This window comes from Chiloscyllium punctatum, chromosome 12 (assembly GCF_047496795.1).
Source record: "Chiloscyllium punctatum isolate Juve2018m chromosome 12, sChiPun1.3, whole genome shotgun sequence".
Lineage (NCBI taxonomy): Eukaryota > Metazoa > Chordata > Chondrichthyes > Orectolobiformes > Hemiscylliidae > Chiloscyllium > Chiloscyllium punctatum.
In genome coordinates this window covers 65,530,005-65,546,115 of record NC_092750.1, presented here as the reverse complement: position 1 = coordinate 65,546,115, position 16,111 = coordinate 65,530,005, and the positions used below count along the sequence as shown (strand labels likewise).

Sequence of the window (16,111 nt, the reverse complement as noted above, 5' to 3'; positions counted from 1 at the left end):
GAAGGGTATGTGAAGATTGACCTTTTGATAGGTCCATTAAGAGCTCAGTTTAAGATTATATTTTGAGTTATAGAGTCATAGAGTCCTACAGCACAGAGACAGGCCCTTTGGCCCAAACTCCTCCATGCCGACCAAAATGCCCATCCACGCTAACCCCATTTCCCTGCACTTGGCCCATATCCTTCTAAACATTTCCTATCCATGTATTTGTCCAAATGCCTTTTAAATGCTGTTAATGTACCCACCGCAACCACTTCAACTGTCAACTCATTCCATATGCGTACCACCCTCTGTGTAAAAATGTTGTTCCTCAGGTTCCCTTTTATTCTTCCCCCTCTAACCTTAAACTGATGACCTCTAGTCCTCAATTCCCCAACCTTGGGAAAAAAGACTGAGTGCATTCACCCTATCCACGTCATGATCTTATACATTTGTATAAGAAAGTGGGCCTCTGTCTCCTATGTTCTAAAGAAAAATGTCCTAGCTTGTCCAACTTCTCCCTGTAGCTCAGACCGTTGAGTCCTGGCAACATCCTTGTGAATTTCTTCTGTACTCTTTCTAGTTTAATAACATCCTTCCAATAGCAAGGTAACCAAAACTGAACACAATACTCCAAGAGTGGCCTCACCAACATCCTGTACAATTGCAATATAATTTCCCAACTTCTGTATTCAGTGCCCTGCCTGATGAAGGCCAGTGTGCCAAAATCCTTCTTCACTGCCCTGTCTATCTGTGACTCCACTTTCAGAGAACCGTGCACCTGAACTCCAAGGTCCCTCCATTCCACGACACTCTTTAAGGTGCTATCATTCACCATGAAACTCCTACCTTGATTTGACTTTCCAAAATGCAAGACCACACACCTATATTAAACTGCAGTTGCCATTTCTTGACCGACTTCCCCAGCAGCAATTTCTGATAATTTTCCTCACTGTCCACAATTCTGCCTATTTTAGTGTCATCTGCAACCTTTCTTCATGCATTGTACAGTCTCATCCAAATCATTGATATAGATAACATACAGCAATGGGTCCAGCACTGACCCATGAGCCACTCCACTAGTCACAGGCCTCCAGTCCGATAAGCATCCTTCCACTATTAGACTCTGCTTCCTGCCATCAAGCCAATTGTGTATCCACTGGATAAAAGCAAATTACTGTTTCTTTTTTTTTTGCCTTTAACCTCTCCATCCGTCCCTATCTGGGTAAACGTCTCCAGATCCTACAACCTTTCCTTATCTGTGAAAAATTCTTCAGTCCATTGAGCTGTCCCAATCTGTGTAATCCCTTCCAGACCTGAAATACCTCCCTGTCTCTGTAACAATGTCAGGATCCTACCTGAGAAAGCGTTTTGACAAAGGGTCAGTTAGACTCAAAATGTCAGCTCTTTTCTCTCCTTACAGATGCTGCCAGACCTGCTGAGATTTTCTAGCATTTTCTCAATTGTGTATCCAGTTTGCCAGCTCCCCCTAGATTCCATGTGAATTAACCTCCCTGAGCAGCCTACCATGTGGAACTTTATCAAAGACCTTACTGAAATCCATATAGACTACATCTACTGCCCTGCCTTCGTCAACCTTCCTGGTCACTTCATCAAAGAACTCTGACAAATTTGTGAGGCATGATCTCCCATGCACAAATTCATGTTGACTATTCCTAGTCAAACCATGTCTTTCCAAAGCCATAGAGATGTACAGCACGGAAACAGACCATTCAGTCCAACCCGTCCATGCTGACCTGATATCCCAACCCAATCTAGTCCCATTTGCTGGTAGTTGGACCATATCCCTCTAAACCCTTCCTAATCATGTACCCATCCAATTGCCTTTCAAATTGAACCAGCTTTCACCACTTACTCTGGCAGTTCATTCCATTCATACACCACCCTCCTCATGAAAAAGTTGCTCCTTCGGTTCTTTTTAAATCTTTCCCCTTGCACTTCTAGTTTTGGATGACCCTACCCTGGGGAAAAGACCTTTATTATTCATCCTGTTCATTAGATTATAAACTTCTACGAGGTCACCCCTCAGCCTGCAACGCTCCAGGGAAAATAGCTCCAGCCTGTTCAGCCTCTCTCTATAGCTCAAACCTTCCACCCTGGCAACATCCTTGTACATCTTCTCTGAACCCTTTCAAGTTTCACAACATCTTTTCTATAGCAGGGAGACCAGAATTGAATGCAGTATTCAGTACATACTGCAATGTGTTAGCCTATTCTCTCGCTCACTTTAGGAGATTAATGCCCACTTCTGTGGATATGTGTGAGATGAATGGGGAGCCATTTGCACCACTTTAAGTAAATTCTCAATTTCTGCTGGGCAGGCATGACACTCTGCTGTTCTGGTTTGACGACAATGTCCACACAATACAAGGATGTGATATTCCAAGAATTGTGGCCTGGTTAATGCTGATTTGAATCCTTCCCGAAATTATGTTCGTTTGTGATTGGCAATGGGCCAGCAAAGATAATTCTAAAATTTAAACAACGAAGTGGGAGCTTTCAACCAACTTCTGATATTCTTTCATGTTTTTTTTGGCATTGATACCTCTAAACCACCATCTGTCCGCCATGTTGTTGTGATCTGGAATGCACTGTTTGAAAAGGGACAAGATTAAATATCTACCTGAAAAGGGACAAGATGTAGGACTAAAGGGGGGAGACTGGGGCTAAATGACAGCTGACTTGAAGAGTCAGCACATTCACAATAAGATAAAAAGGCCTCTGGTTGTATAATTCTCTAATTCAATGATTCTGTCAGCATTTGGGAGAGATAAGGGTCAGTGTAGAAATCTGATTATCAAAACTTTCCTTTCCTGTACGTGAGCGTCACTGGTAAGGCCAACATCTATTCCCCATCCTGAGCTGCCCTGAGCAGATGATAGTGCAACAAAGTTTCTTACAGAGACAATATCAGAGGCAGACTGGACTTAAACACATTGGTGTGGGACTGGAGTCATATATCATGGAATCCCTGCAGTGTGGAAGCGGGCCATTTGGCCCATTGAGTCCACACCGACTCTCTGAAGAGTATCCCACCCAGCCACACCCCATCCCTGTGACCCTGCATTTCCTACGGCTAACCCACTTAGCCTGCACATCCCTGGACACTATGGGCAACTTAGCACGGCCAGTCCACCTAACCTGCACTTTGGACTGTCAGAGGAAACTGAAGCGCCTGAAGTAAACCCAAGCAGACACAGGGAGAACATGCAAACACTACACAGACAGTCGCCCGAGGCTGGAATCAAACACTACACAGACAGTCGCCCGAGGATTTGAACAGCTTTTGGCCACTTTTATAGTCTTTAATTGCCAGATGCTTGCTAAAAACAGCATTTGGATTGTCATCCATCAGGTGGTGTTGAGGGAAGAAGGTTTTGAACTCTCATTTTATTGGATTAGTCTCTTTAAACTTTCATCAGCTGCTGACCCTGTAACATAGCTAGCACATCATATCCCAGCAACATCTGACGTCAGGAAGGACAAAAATACACTTCGACCCCAGTCTGTAATCCACCAGCAGCTTGTCATTTCCTGTCAAGTGGGTTGGGGTGAGGGTGCAGCGAGGTGGGTGAGGTCAAATGCATGCAGGTGCACAGTTCACTGTCAGCCAAGGGATTGGGCTTTCTCAGGAGCTGGTGGAATGTTTCAGTCACACACACTGCAGTGCCCAATGGCATTACACAGGTTCTGAGCAAGTGGAATCGACTGAGCCACTGAGCCGCAGCGTGACCCCAGTGAACCTACTGTTTTTGGAGCCAGAGCTCAGCACTTTCACTGATGTTTGGGTCGCCTAGCAACATGCAACACTATAAACCACTTGCTTACAACCCCTGTCTCATTCACTTTATATTCTGGAAATGAATCAGTCAGGAAAAGTGATCGTGAAGCTGCTGAGTTTGTATACATATAACAATTAGATTCCTTCCACATTCAGGCAAAGGAAGTAGTCATCCCTGATTCATACTCTAGGCATAAATGGTCAAATTATACAGCTCTGTCCAAGATCTTTCTGAGATTGGTACAAGTCTCTGGAAGTTGCTTACCTCTGGAATTGATCCTCTGTGCACCCTTTGGTAAAGCTTCTGATTTTCAAAAAGATCAGACATGGCTTTTGTTGCAGACTTTGTTTTTAGTTTTGAAAGTGGATTGGCTTGCTTGGAGGGGTGGGGATTGATGGTGGAAGGGGAGTTGCGGACGTGAGCTGGCACTTTTATCATTCCATCAGGGTTTCAGCTCCACTGCACCAACACTATGTTTAATTTCACAGACTTCCTACCACGCGGACGCAAGCCATTTGGCCCATTGAGTCAACACCGACCCTCCGAAGACATCCACCCCCATCCCTGTAATCCTGCATTTCCCATGGCTAACCCACCTAGCCTGTACATCCCTGGACAGTATGGATAATTTAGCTTGACCAGTCCACCTAACATGCACATCTTTGGAATGTGGGAGGAAACCAGAGCACTCAGAGGAAACCCAAACAGACACGGGGAGAATGTGCAAATTTAGCCCCTTTAAATAAACATTCTTGCTAGTTCAGCAATACAGAAGAATACCTACTGGAGGGGAACTAGTAGGGAGAAGAATAAAACATTGTATCGCGTTTGGAATACTGTATACAAGAGAATAGGGAGAGTCTTTGAAGAAGCCAGCAAGTCTGTATCAGGGCTTAAGTCACTGGGACATGACAAGGACTTCATTGAAAGAGAAGATGAGCAGGAAACATGTGCCATGGTTTAAGAATCCCAAAGAAACACAACAGGGTTAATTTGAACTGAATAGTTTAGAGGGATAAGGACCAAATTCTGGCAAATGGGACTAGATTAATTTAAGGAGTCAGGCTGGCTTGGATGAATTGGACTGAAGGATCTATTTCCTTGCTGTACAACTCTATGACTCCATGAAGCTGATATTAGAAACTAGGGCCTGCTAGAATTTCAAACTAAATGTATCTTCTGAAGCAACTAATTGGTACTTCAAGTTGATAGCTGTGGCTCAGTATTTGCACTCTCATAGCTAAGTGAGAGCATTGTGGTTTCAAACCACACTCTGAGAGACTAGAGTTTATAATCTATGCTGATACTCCTGTGACATACTGAAGGAGTGCTGTACTGTCACAGATGCTGTCCTTGGGATGAATTGTTAAGCTGAGGCCTGTCAGCACCCTCAGATAGATGTAGATGGTGAATGGTAAGATTTTGGTAACTACTTTAATCAGAACAAACGAGAGTTCAAAATCCAAAGACTTTCATTGATGACATCTACAGACTGATGGAAAACTGGCTGTTTGAAGTCAGAATTTATAAGTGTTGATTCAACAGTTGTTGTTGAAATTATTGATGAGTCTTTGTAAGATATACGACGGTCCAAAAAGATTTGACTCCGCAGAAAGCTATTCAGGTTGTGCTGGATGCAAAAGCCAGGAAGACTCACACACAAATGCTAATGGAAAAATAACAACCTTTCTCAGGAAACCAACAGAACCTGTACAAACGCTCTGAGGATGCATGTGGCAAGGCAACACAGAGAGTAGATCAAACAGCAGATACTAAGAGTCAATGTCAACACTGTGGCACAAACAGTCCCCACAGCAGAAGCAATGGCCAGTTATGACAAAAGACTAAAGCATCTGTAAAATGATAGGTCGCCTCTAGGAGATGTACAGAGGTAGGGCACACTTTCAGAGAAACAAAAATGGTGGTGACTAGATATGCAAATAACTCAATTCAGGACAGCAATCACCACTAAACTCTCAGAACATTTTAGAAGTATTTAGACATACACTTGCAAGACCAGGCATACACGGCTATGGGCCAAGTGTTGGAAAACGGGATTAGAATAATTAGGCAGTTGTTTTTGACCGAGGTGGACACAGCGGCCAAAAGGTCTTTTTCTGTGCTGTAGATCCCTATGAAGCTATAACATTAGAAAAGATTACTGAGGCATCCTTCGGGGAAATCTGGAGTCTGACAGGATGAATATCAAAAACCATGGTTGAAGAAACAGGAATTTTAATCTACAGAAATGAAGCTACGTGGTACAGATGGCATAACTGTCAACATTAAACATATGCACCAATATTAACATTACATTCAGATAGAATACATATTCATTATCAGGAAACCTCAATCTTGAGCAGGAAGATGTGTTTTGCCTTCAATTATAATCAAACAGTCGAGAAAAAAGAGGAACTGAGGAGTGAAAGTTCCTTTGAGGTGGTTTACCCTAAATTTTAGGCAAATTTGGGGTAGCACAGTGGGACAGTGGTTAGTGCTGCTGTCTTACACCGCCACTGACCCAGGTTCCATTCCAGCCTTGGGTGACTGTGTAGAGTTTTCACATTCTCCTCTTGTCTGCGTGGGTTTCCTCAGAATGCTCTGGTTTTCTCCCACGTTGCAAAGATGTGCAGGTTAGGTGGATTGGCAATGCTTCACAGTGTCCAGGGATGTGCAGGCTAGGTGGATTAGCTATGGGAAATGCAGAACTAGAGGGACAGGGTGGAGAGGGCTGGATCTGGATGGTATGCTCTTCTGCACCAATGCAATGGGCTGAATGGCCTCTATTTGCACTGTAGAGATTCTATGATTGTATTTAGTTCAATACAGAATGAAGCATCATGTTAAGGAAGAAATCAAATTCATTGTACTTTTGCAAACCCAGGAAGATTCTGGAACCCTTCATAAATCAAGTTCAGAGGCAACTTGAGGAAATTAGCAAAAGGGGCATTGTTTCCCTGGTGGCCAAACCATTTGATAGCTGCTCAAGCAAGGTTACCATACCCAACCAAATAGGTCTACCAGAAAATGGGCAAACTTAACACAGTTCAATAAAGTGCTAGTGTGGAAATCCACCCAATGGCTACAGTCAATGAGAGTTTAACCAAAGTAAAGTTTCTTTTCTACCAAATGCAATGCCAACAGTGGGGTCTGGCTGTTGTCATTAGTTGTGCTTACTACATTAATTATTCTACTATTAACTATCATGATGGGGTCAGATCTGGATCTGTCATACTAGACAATGCAACTTCCACCCATTGCTCCAGTGCAATAAACTACACTTTGTTAAGACAAGTGCCTCTTCTTATTAAGACTCGCCAGTGGCTAATCCTCCGTGACTCTTAACCAAACAGAACCTTAAACCAGTGTAAAAAGAATTGATTACAACACTTGACCCAGTCATTACCTAGTAGTAGTTGGCTCTGCAAAACAAACAGAACTATCCATCTCTTCTAACATTTAAAATGCTTTAAAATTTGAAATATAATTTAATCAGCAGGTCATTATTTCCCAGGAAAGTTGGCCTTAACTGGTAACAAAATAAGAAAATTACTCCAATTCCCTCAATCAACATGCTTGATCCTCATTGCCATCAAAATGCATTCAAGTACTTAAACAAACCAAAGGTGTATGCTCATCTCCCCAAAAACGTGTCCATTGTTTTAAAACTAAACTTGGAGCAAACAGGTTGAACGGAGGCTCAGAGTTTAACACCTGGAGTCTGAAAATGTGATTTTTATTGTGTCCGCAGATAGATTTTGAAGATGTGATTGCAGAGCCCGAAGGAATTCACAGCTTAGACGGTGTGTGGAAAGTCAGCGTCGCAACCTTCACTGTGTCAAAATACTGGTGCTATCGGATACTCTCTGCTCTCTGTGGAGTCCCCCTGTCTGTGTGCTGGGGTCTCTACTTTGCCTGCCTCTCCTTCTGCCACATCTGGACCATTGTGCCCTGCATCAAGAGTTTTGTGATTGAAATGCAGTGCTTCAGTAGGCTCTACTCTCTCTGCATTCACACCTTCTGTGACCCCTTTTATGAAGCCCTGGGCAAATTATTCAGTAACATTCGCGTCACTTTACAAAAGGACATTTAATTTCTCACTATGTCTTCTGTCAACCCCTGTACCCTTGCAGAAGGCTTAGCCACTCAATTGCTATATTTCATTCAGAACTTTTAAAATTGTAATTCACTTCTTTTTTTGAAATGGTTGTTTTACCTCACCAATGTTCCTCACTTTTGATTATTGTGAAGTTCTAAAAACATCTAAGAATTCAGAGACAGATATTACTGTTCCACCCAATATTGTCTGAGTCATTCTTGTCTGCTGTGTCTACTTTCAACAAAGATCAGCTCATCATCATGGTGAGGGTGTTTAAGTATCTCTGCTTCAAGTTCATTACCAAGGCTCCCTTAGTGTCGCTCCAGCCCCCTCACAGAGACTGAACCAGGCTCCATCCTGAGTGAACTTCCCACTCAATCACACAAACTGCCTACTTCCACCTCTGCCAAATCTCCTGTCACCTTCTCCTCTTCCCCGACCCATCCACCACTGGGAACAATATCTGTGTCATCTCCCGTTCTCCGCTAACAAGTAAGATACGGGAGTTGGCAACATCACCCCCTTCCATTCCAATCCCCCCCCTACAGATGCCCCTGTAACATGAAATCGACAGTCCGCCCACCAATTTTACATCAATGAGAAATGGTGAATAGATTTGTTACCAAGTCAAATGAGTGAATCAATTGTTGCCCACACCACAATGCAGTGGGCATGGGCACGTGGGCAGGATTGAGTGTTTTTTTAAAATTGCACTGTTTCAAAGAAAGTGGAGGATCATTGTTTGGGGAGAGTGTCCTCTTTGATCGGGGGCTCCACCTTACCCCCAGCCAGGATAATACCTATCCATTGTCCTTACCGCCTTTCCTCCAAAGCCCCACCTCTGTGACTCTACCCTTCCCCTCCAACCCCCACCAATTTCCAACACCTTTGTGTTGCCTCGCTCTCAGACCCATGTCTTCTTCAACCATGCACTTTGTTGCAGTCCTGGCAGTGGCCATTACTGAGGTGTGGCACTGCTGAGGAGCAGAGGTCCCATTCTCACCTAGACCACCCCCCAGGATATTACAGCTGCTTTGCAGCCTTGTTTTTAATAGGAAGAGGGGTCTGACATTTCAATTCGATCGTGGCTGACGTGATAATCCTCAACTTCACTTCCCTTGATTCCATTACTCATGAAAAATCTGTCTATCTTAGTTTTGAATATACTTCATGTCCCAGCTCTCTGTTGTAAAGAATCCTGCAGATTCGCTCCCCTCCAAGAGAAAGAATTCCTCCTCATCTCTGTCATAAATGGGTGTTCCCCTCACTCTGAGATGATGTCCTCTGAATATAGATTGCCCCACAAAGGGAAACAACCTTTCTGCCTCTACAGGGTCAATTCCTGGAAGGATCTTCTATGTTTCAATAAAGTCTCTGCTATTTTTCTGACTGCCAATGAGCACAGGCCCAACCTGCTCAACCTCTCCTAATTCTCATCATCACAATCTCTCTATACCCAGGATCAGCTTAGTGAACCATCCCTGGAATGCCTCCAATGCCAGTGTAGCTTTCCTTAAATAAGGAGACTAAACCTGTTCACTATATTCCAGTTGTACTCTGACTAGTGTCTTGTATGGCTGTCACACAGTCTCCCTATAGCAATCCTCTATTTCCTTTGAAGTAAAGACAAATATTTCATTTATCATCCCCATTCCCTGCTGTACTTGTATGCTAGGCTTTTGCATGAGTACTCCCAAATCTCTTAGTGCTGTAGCTTTCTGCAGCCTTTCCCCATTTATATTATTTAGCTCTTCTAGTCTTCCTGCCAAAGTGTATAACCTCACATTTTCCCATATTATATTCCAAATGCCGAGTTTTTGCCATTCACTTAACCTATTCATATCCCTTTGTAGATTCTTTGTGTCACCCTCACCACTTACATTCACATCTATTTTTGTTTCATCTGAAAACTTAGCTGTAGAACATTCACCTTCTACATCCAAGTCATTAATATATATGATAAATAATTGTGGCCCCTGCACTGATCCCAGTGGTATTCCACTAGTTCCAGGTTTCCATCTTGAAAATGACCCCCTTATCCCAACCCTGTGTCTTCTGTCAGTTCACCAAACATTTATGCTTTTGTTAAACCTCTTTGACTTTCCATCCCCCTCAGCACCTTTAAAATTCACAGCTGTAATAGAACCTTCGGTCACCCCCACCCAAGATATCCTTCCTTTTCTCATTGTCTAAGTATCTCTTTGAAGTGCCTTTGGACATTTGTCCTACATTAGGAGAATTACATAAAATCACTTTTAAAAGGGCTGTTGTGGCACAGTGGTATTGTCCCTACCTTAGGGTTGATTCAAGCTCTGGGTTCAAGTCCCATCTACTCTAGATGTGTGTCAAAACACATCTGAACAGGTTGATGAAAAGACTAAAAGCAATTTGTTGTTAATTGGAAGTTGCCTGGTGTTTGTAAAAATTCACCAACATGTCAAAAATAATTCCAACCCAAAAGAAATCCATACCAGTCAATGTTCTGTGTTTGCGATATTCAGAGCAAACTCTGTCCTACGTTGTTACTGGCCTGTCCTCCAAATGATGCCAGGTCTAAAAGTCTTTAATCGTGGGGACAGGTTTGTGTAGATTTGGCTTAGATTCTCTTGAATATAGAACATTAAGGAGTGACCTCATCGAGGTGCTTAATATGATTAAAGGATTTGATCATGTGACCATGCTGTGCTAACTCAGAAGCCTGGGCTGTCGCAACATGCCCTTTTACATGATTGTTGTACTTAGAGCCATGGATAGTGACAGTGAGGCTCCAATTTTCTTTCCACCACGGGACTGACCTGGAATCTCTCCAATTATTTCCTGCCATTGGCAAATTGGAAGTTGGCCCACAACCTGTTTGACCCATCTCCCTTGGCCGTCAAATTCTGACTGGACTTGAACCCAGGGCTTCTGGCCCAGAGACAGAAATGCTACCTTATTGCATAATGAGACCACCTACTTGATCGTTCAGAACAATAAAATCTACTTTATCTGATGAAGGGAGCCCAGAGAAAGGAAATGAGCTTAAAAGGAAAGCTCAGCCAATTAGGATAATGCCCGGAAGAATTTCTTCATAAAAAAAGGTAGTGGAAATCTAGAACTCACTGCCGAAAAGCTCTTGAGATGAGGAGTCAAACAGATATTGATGCACCTTTGTAGGTAAGGTTATGGAACCAAGGCAGCTGAACAGAGTTTGAGATGTACATCAACCATGACCTACTTGGATGGGAAAACATAAACCAATGGCTACTCCTGTTCCAGTGTGGCCTCCCTGTGGGAGATTAGCTGACCTCTCCTGTGGTATGGTGGAGTAGCAAGACAGTCTTGGAGTTCATGTTCTGAGAGGCAGATGTGAGGAGACAAATCGATGCACCACAACCTGTGTAACTGATTCCTGTCTGATGAAAAGATGAATGTCAGCTGAGTTCAATATGGGACTGTGGATGCCCTTCGTGACTGATTAGTCTGTGTAAGTCCTGCCCTTGTTAGTTTTACCAATATCCAATACCGTGCATTTATCTATATTAAGTTCCATCTGCCACTTCTCAGCTCTTGGCCCATCTGATCAAGATCCCTTTGTACTCTGAGATAGGCTTCTTCACTGTCCACTACAACACCAACTTTGGTGTCATCTGCAAGCTTACTAACCGCATCTCCTAAATTCTCATTTAAATCATTTATATAAATGACAAACAGTGGACTCAGCACCAATCCTGAGAGAAAACCACTGGTCACAGTTCTCTAGTCCAGAAAACAATCCTCGACCACCACCCTCTGCCTCTTACTGTCAAGCCAATTTTGTATCCAATTGGTAAGCTCTCCCTGAATCTCATGTGTTTCACTAATCATTCTACCATGCAGAACCTTGTCAAAGGCTTTACTGAAGTGCACGTAGACATTGTCTATTCCTCGGCCCTAATATGTACAGTTCTGATTGCTCTGCCATAGGAAGGTATTAAGTTGGAGACAGTTCAGAAAAGATTTACAAGGATGTTGTTGGGATTGGAGGGTTTGAATTATAAAGAAAGGCTGGATAAACTGAGACTAGTGTCACTGGAGTGTAGAAGGTTGAGGGCTTGCCTTTGAGAGCTTTTCAAAATCATGAGGGGCTTGGATAACATGAATAGCAAACGGCTTTTTCCCAGGGTGGGGGAGTTCAAAACCAAGGCATATATTTTTACAGTAACAGGAAAAATAATTAAAAAGGCAACTTTTTCACACAGAAGGTGGTTCGTATGTGGATTGAACTGGCAGCGGAAGTGGTAGATGCAGACAGTTTCAACATTTAAAAAACATTTGGACATCTGCATGAATAGGAAAGATATAGAGGGATATGGGCCAAATGCAGACAAGTGGGACTAGTTTAGTTTGGAAAACTTGGTCAGCATGGATGAGTTGGACTGAAGGGTCTAATTCCGTGCTGTATGACTGTATGACTATAATACAATTGGGCGGGATTGGTGAAAGCAGCTAACCATTTTAGGGCCTGACAGTGCCTTTTGGGGAAAGGACAGGAAAAAATATCTGGGGCCACCTGCAAATTGGTGCAATTTGCACCAGGTTGGTGGACATCAGGCAAGGTTTAGGCATTGAGCGCTGGGAATCAAAGGCAGATAAATGGCAATAACATTGATGTTAGCTGTAATGCAATTAAATGGCAGAAATAGCTCTAGGGGCTGAGCTCTTCTGTATATCTGCCCAGGAGGATACCAGTCATTTGAGTATCAGGAATCTATACTTGCCTTACAGTGTCTGAGCAATAGTGGAGTTTTTCATGTCCTACGGCAGTCCTGTCATTGATCAGACATTTGTCTTTCCTGTTTCACTGATTATTAGCATCCTTCGTGTGGTTGTTAGGTGAGTGTATTACATTTTCAAAGGTAATGCTGCTTCTTCCATCTCCTTCTGAAACTGTAGCAACTGCAGCATAGACATTAGCTAGGTGACCTTTAGCAATGAAGCTTTTGACAGGGCTCCCCACAGGACTTCAAATGAAAGGATTCCTTTTCAGGAAGTACAAGCCCTCTCCTCGGTAACTCTCTCAGCTCTGAGATCAGGATGTGGGCACAGTGCCAGTGAACACATTTGCTGTTGGTCATCGGGGCACTCAGCCAACTGCCAAGACCCCAGAAGGTTGCATGCCACAGACTTCATTGAGTGGGAGTGAGATGCCTCCTCTGTGTTCAGTAGTATTTTTATCACTGACTTCTCCTCCAGACATGCCCTGTGCAGTGGTGGTGACCCCTGGCTTTGCAGGTTGCACAAGTCTGCTATTTGTTTGCATGTGATATTCCCAAGCATCTGCTGCCCTGGTCCATCTAGGTGGTTGAGGTTGTCAGGCTTGGAAGTTCATTTTGAAAGAGTCTCGGTGATTTACTTCAGTGTTTTTTTGTAGACAGTACACACTTCTGCCACTGTGCATCAGTGTTGAATGGAGTGAATGTTTAAGATGGTGACTGGGGGTGCCATTGAAGTGGGCTGCTTTATCCTGGAGAATGTGGAGTTTCTTCAATATAATTGAAGTTTGCATGTGAATGAAGAGTGTCCCATTACACTTGTAACTTGGGCCAATGAGCAGACATTAAGGAGTCAGGAGGTGAGTCACTCACTGCAAAATGCCAGCCTCTGACATGTTCTTGTGGATACAGAACTTATACTGCTAGTCTATGTCAGGTTCTGATCCATAGTGACTCTGTTGATGGTGAAGGATTCAGTAAAGTTATTGAATCGAAAAGTGTGGTGCTGGAAAAGCACAGCAGATAAGGTAGCATCCGAGGAGCAGAAAAATCGACCTTTCGAACATAAACCCTTCATCAGGAATCCATTCCCAAAACATTTATTCTCTTGCTCCTCAGATGCTGCCTGACCTGCTGTGCTTTTCCAACGCCACACTTTTCAACTCTGGTCTCCATCATCTGCAGTCCTCACTTTCTCTTAAAGCTATTGAATGTCAAGCGATGGTAATTAGACTGGTGGTGGAGATTGTCATTGCTTAAAACAAGTAGCTTTGTGCTATTTATCAACCTGTGCCTGAACTTTGTTCAGTGCTTGCTACATGTGAACATGGACTACTTCAGTATCTGGGGAGTTGCGAATAGTGCTTAATATTATACGACCATTCACTAATATCCCCCACTTAGAGTCATAGAGATGTACAGCACGGAAACAGACCCTTCAGTCCAACTAGTACAGGTCAACCAGATATCCCAACCTAATCTGGTCCCATTTGCCAGCACCTGGTCCATATCCCTCCAAACCCTTCCTATTCATATGCCCATCCAGATGCCTTTTAAATGTTGTAATTCTACCAGCTTCCACCACTTCCTCTTATAGCTCACTCCATCCACATACTACCCTCTGCCTGAAAAAGTCGCCCCTTAGGTCCCTTTTATATCTTTCCCCTCTCACCCTAAACATATGCCCTCTAGTTCTGTACTCCCCCACCCCAGGGAAAAGACCATGTCTATTTACCCTATTCATGTCTTTTATGATTTTATAAACCTCTGTAAAGTCACCCCTCAGCCTCCAACGGTCCAGGGAAAACAGGCACAGACTATTCAGTCTCTCCCTATAGATCAAATACTCCAACCCTGGAAACATCCTTGTAAATCTTTTCTGAACCCTTTCAAGTTACACAACATCCTTCCAATAGGAAGGAGACCAGAATTGCACACAATATTCCAAAAGCAGCCTAACCAACGTCCTGTACTCTCAACTCCTGTACTCAATACTCTGACCAATAAAGGAAAGCATACCAAACGCCTTCTTCACTATCCTATCCACCTGTGACTCCACTTTCAAGGAGCTATGAACCTGCACTCCAAGGTCTCTTTGTTCAGCAACACTCCCTAGGACCTTACCATTTAATGTATAAGTCCTGCTAAGATTTGCTTTCCCAAAATGCAGCACCTCGCATTTATCTAAATTAAACTCCATCTGCCACTACTCAGCCCATTGGCCCATCTGATCAAGATCCCATTGTAATCTGAGGTAACCTTCTTCACTGTCCACTACACCTCCAAGTTTGGTGTCATATGGAAACTTACTAACCATACCTCCTATGTTCATATCCAAATCATTTATATAAATGACAAAACGTAGTGAACCCAGCACTGATCCTTGTGGCACTCCACTGGTGACAGGCCTCCAGTCTGAAAAACAACCCTCCACCACCACCCTCTGTCTTCTACCTTTGAGCCAGTTCTGTATCCAAATGGCTAGTTCTCCCTGTGTTCTGTGAGATCTAACCTTGCTAATCAATCTCCCATGGGGAACCTTGTCGTGACGCCTTACTGAAATCCATACAGATCACATCTACTGCTCTGCCCTCATCATCCTCTTTGTTACTTTTTCAAAAAACTCAAGTTTGTGAGACATCATTTCCCACACACAAAGCCATGCTGACTATTCCTAATCAGTCCTTGCCTTTCCAAATACGTGTAAATCCTGTCCCTCAGGATTCCCTCCAACAACCTGCCCACTTCTGACCTGATAATGAAGGGTACGTCGTAGATGAGGCACCTGAAGATGCTTAGGCCTAGGACACTACCCCGAGGAACTCTATCCTCAGCAGAGATGGCTTAGGCCTGAAATTAACAACTATTACCATCTTGCTGTATATTAAGTACGGCTCCAATCAGTGGAGAATACTCCTCCTGAATTCACGGACTTTGTTTTGGTTGAATTCCTTGATGCTATAATTCAACAAATGCTGTATTCATGGCAAAGGCAGTCATCCTCATTTCACTCTCTAGAACTGAATTGTTTTGTTCATGTTTGGATGTGGTTTGTAATTAGATCCAGAGGCAAGTGGTCTGAGCAAAAGTCAAATGAAGCAATGATGAAAAGGTTATTGGTGACAAAGTGTGGCTCAACTGTTTGACAGTCAATGACACCTTCTGACAATCTGTTAAGGATTGAGATCAGGCTCATGAGACAGTAGTTTGCCTGGTTGGATTTATCCAACTTTTGTGGACAGGACACACTTGTAGCATCTCTTCTGTAATGTGGACTCCATACTGAAAAACAATAGATGATTGCAGCCATCAAACTCTTTGTCATAGGGCAAGTTTGAGGTGGAGACCAAGCAGCTTTTATTGGAAAATTAGAATTTGAAGAAGGACTGGTGCATTTGAGATGGGCCGAATGGATTCATTTCTGCAATGCAATGGCAGTCTGAAGCAGGACACAAAGCAGAATTCCAGCCAAGAATGTGCAGGAATCTGCTAGACAC

At 43.3% G+C, this 16,111-nt stretch overlaps 1 protein-coding gene across 2 annotated transcripts in view; it reads left to right on the top strand.

Annotated features, from left to right (window-relative positions):
• The window catches only part of LOC140483486 (caveolin-1-like), a 30,178-nt gene extending 22,101 nt beyond the window's left edge, over window positions 1–8,077 (top strand). For both annotated transcript variants that reach the window (XM_072581679.1, XM_072581678.1), the window contains exon 3: window positions 7,534–8,077. In XM_072581679.1, coding sequence (XP_072437780.1) covers window positions 7,534–7,875 — 342 coding nt within the window. In that variant the 3' untranslated portion in view covers window positions 7,876–8,077. The remainder of the gene's footprint in view (window positions 1–7,533) is intronic.
• The last annotated feature ends 8,034 nt before the right edge of the window (window positions 8,078–16,111 follow it).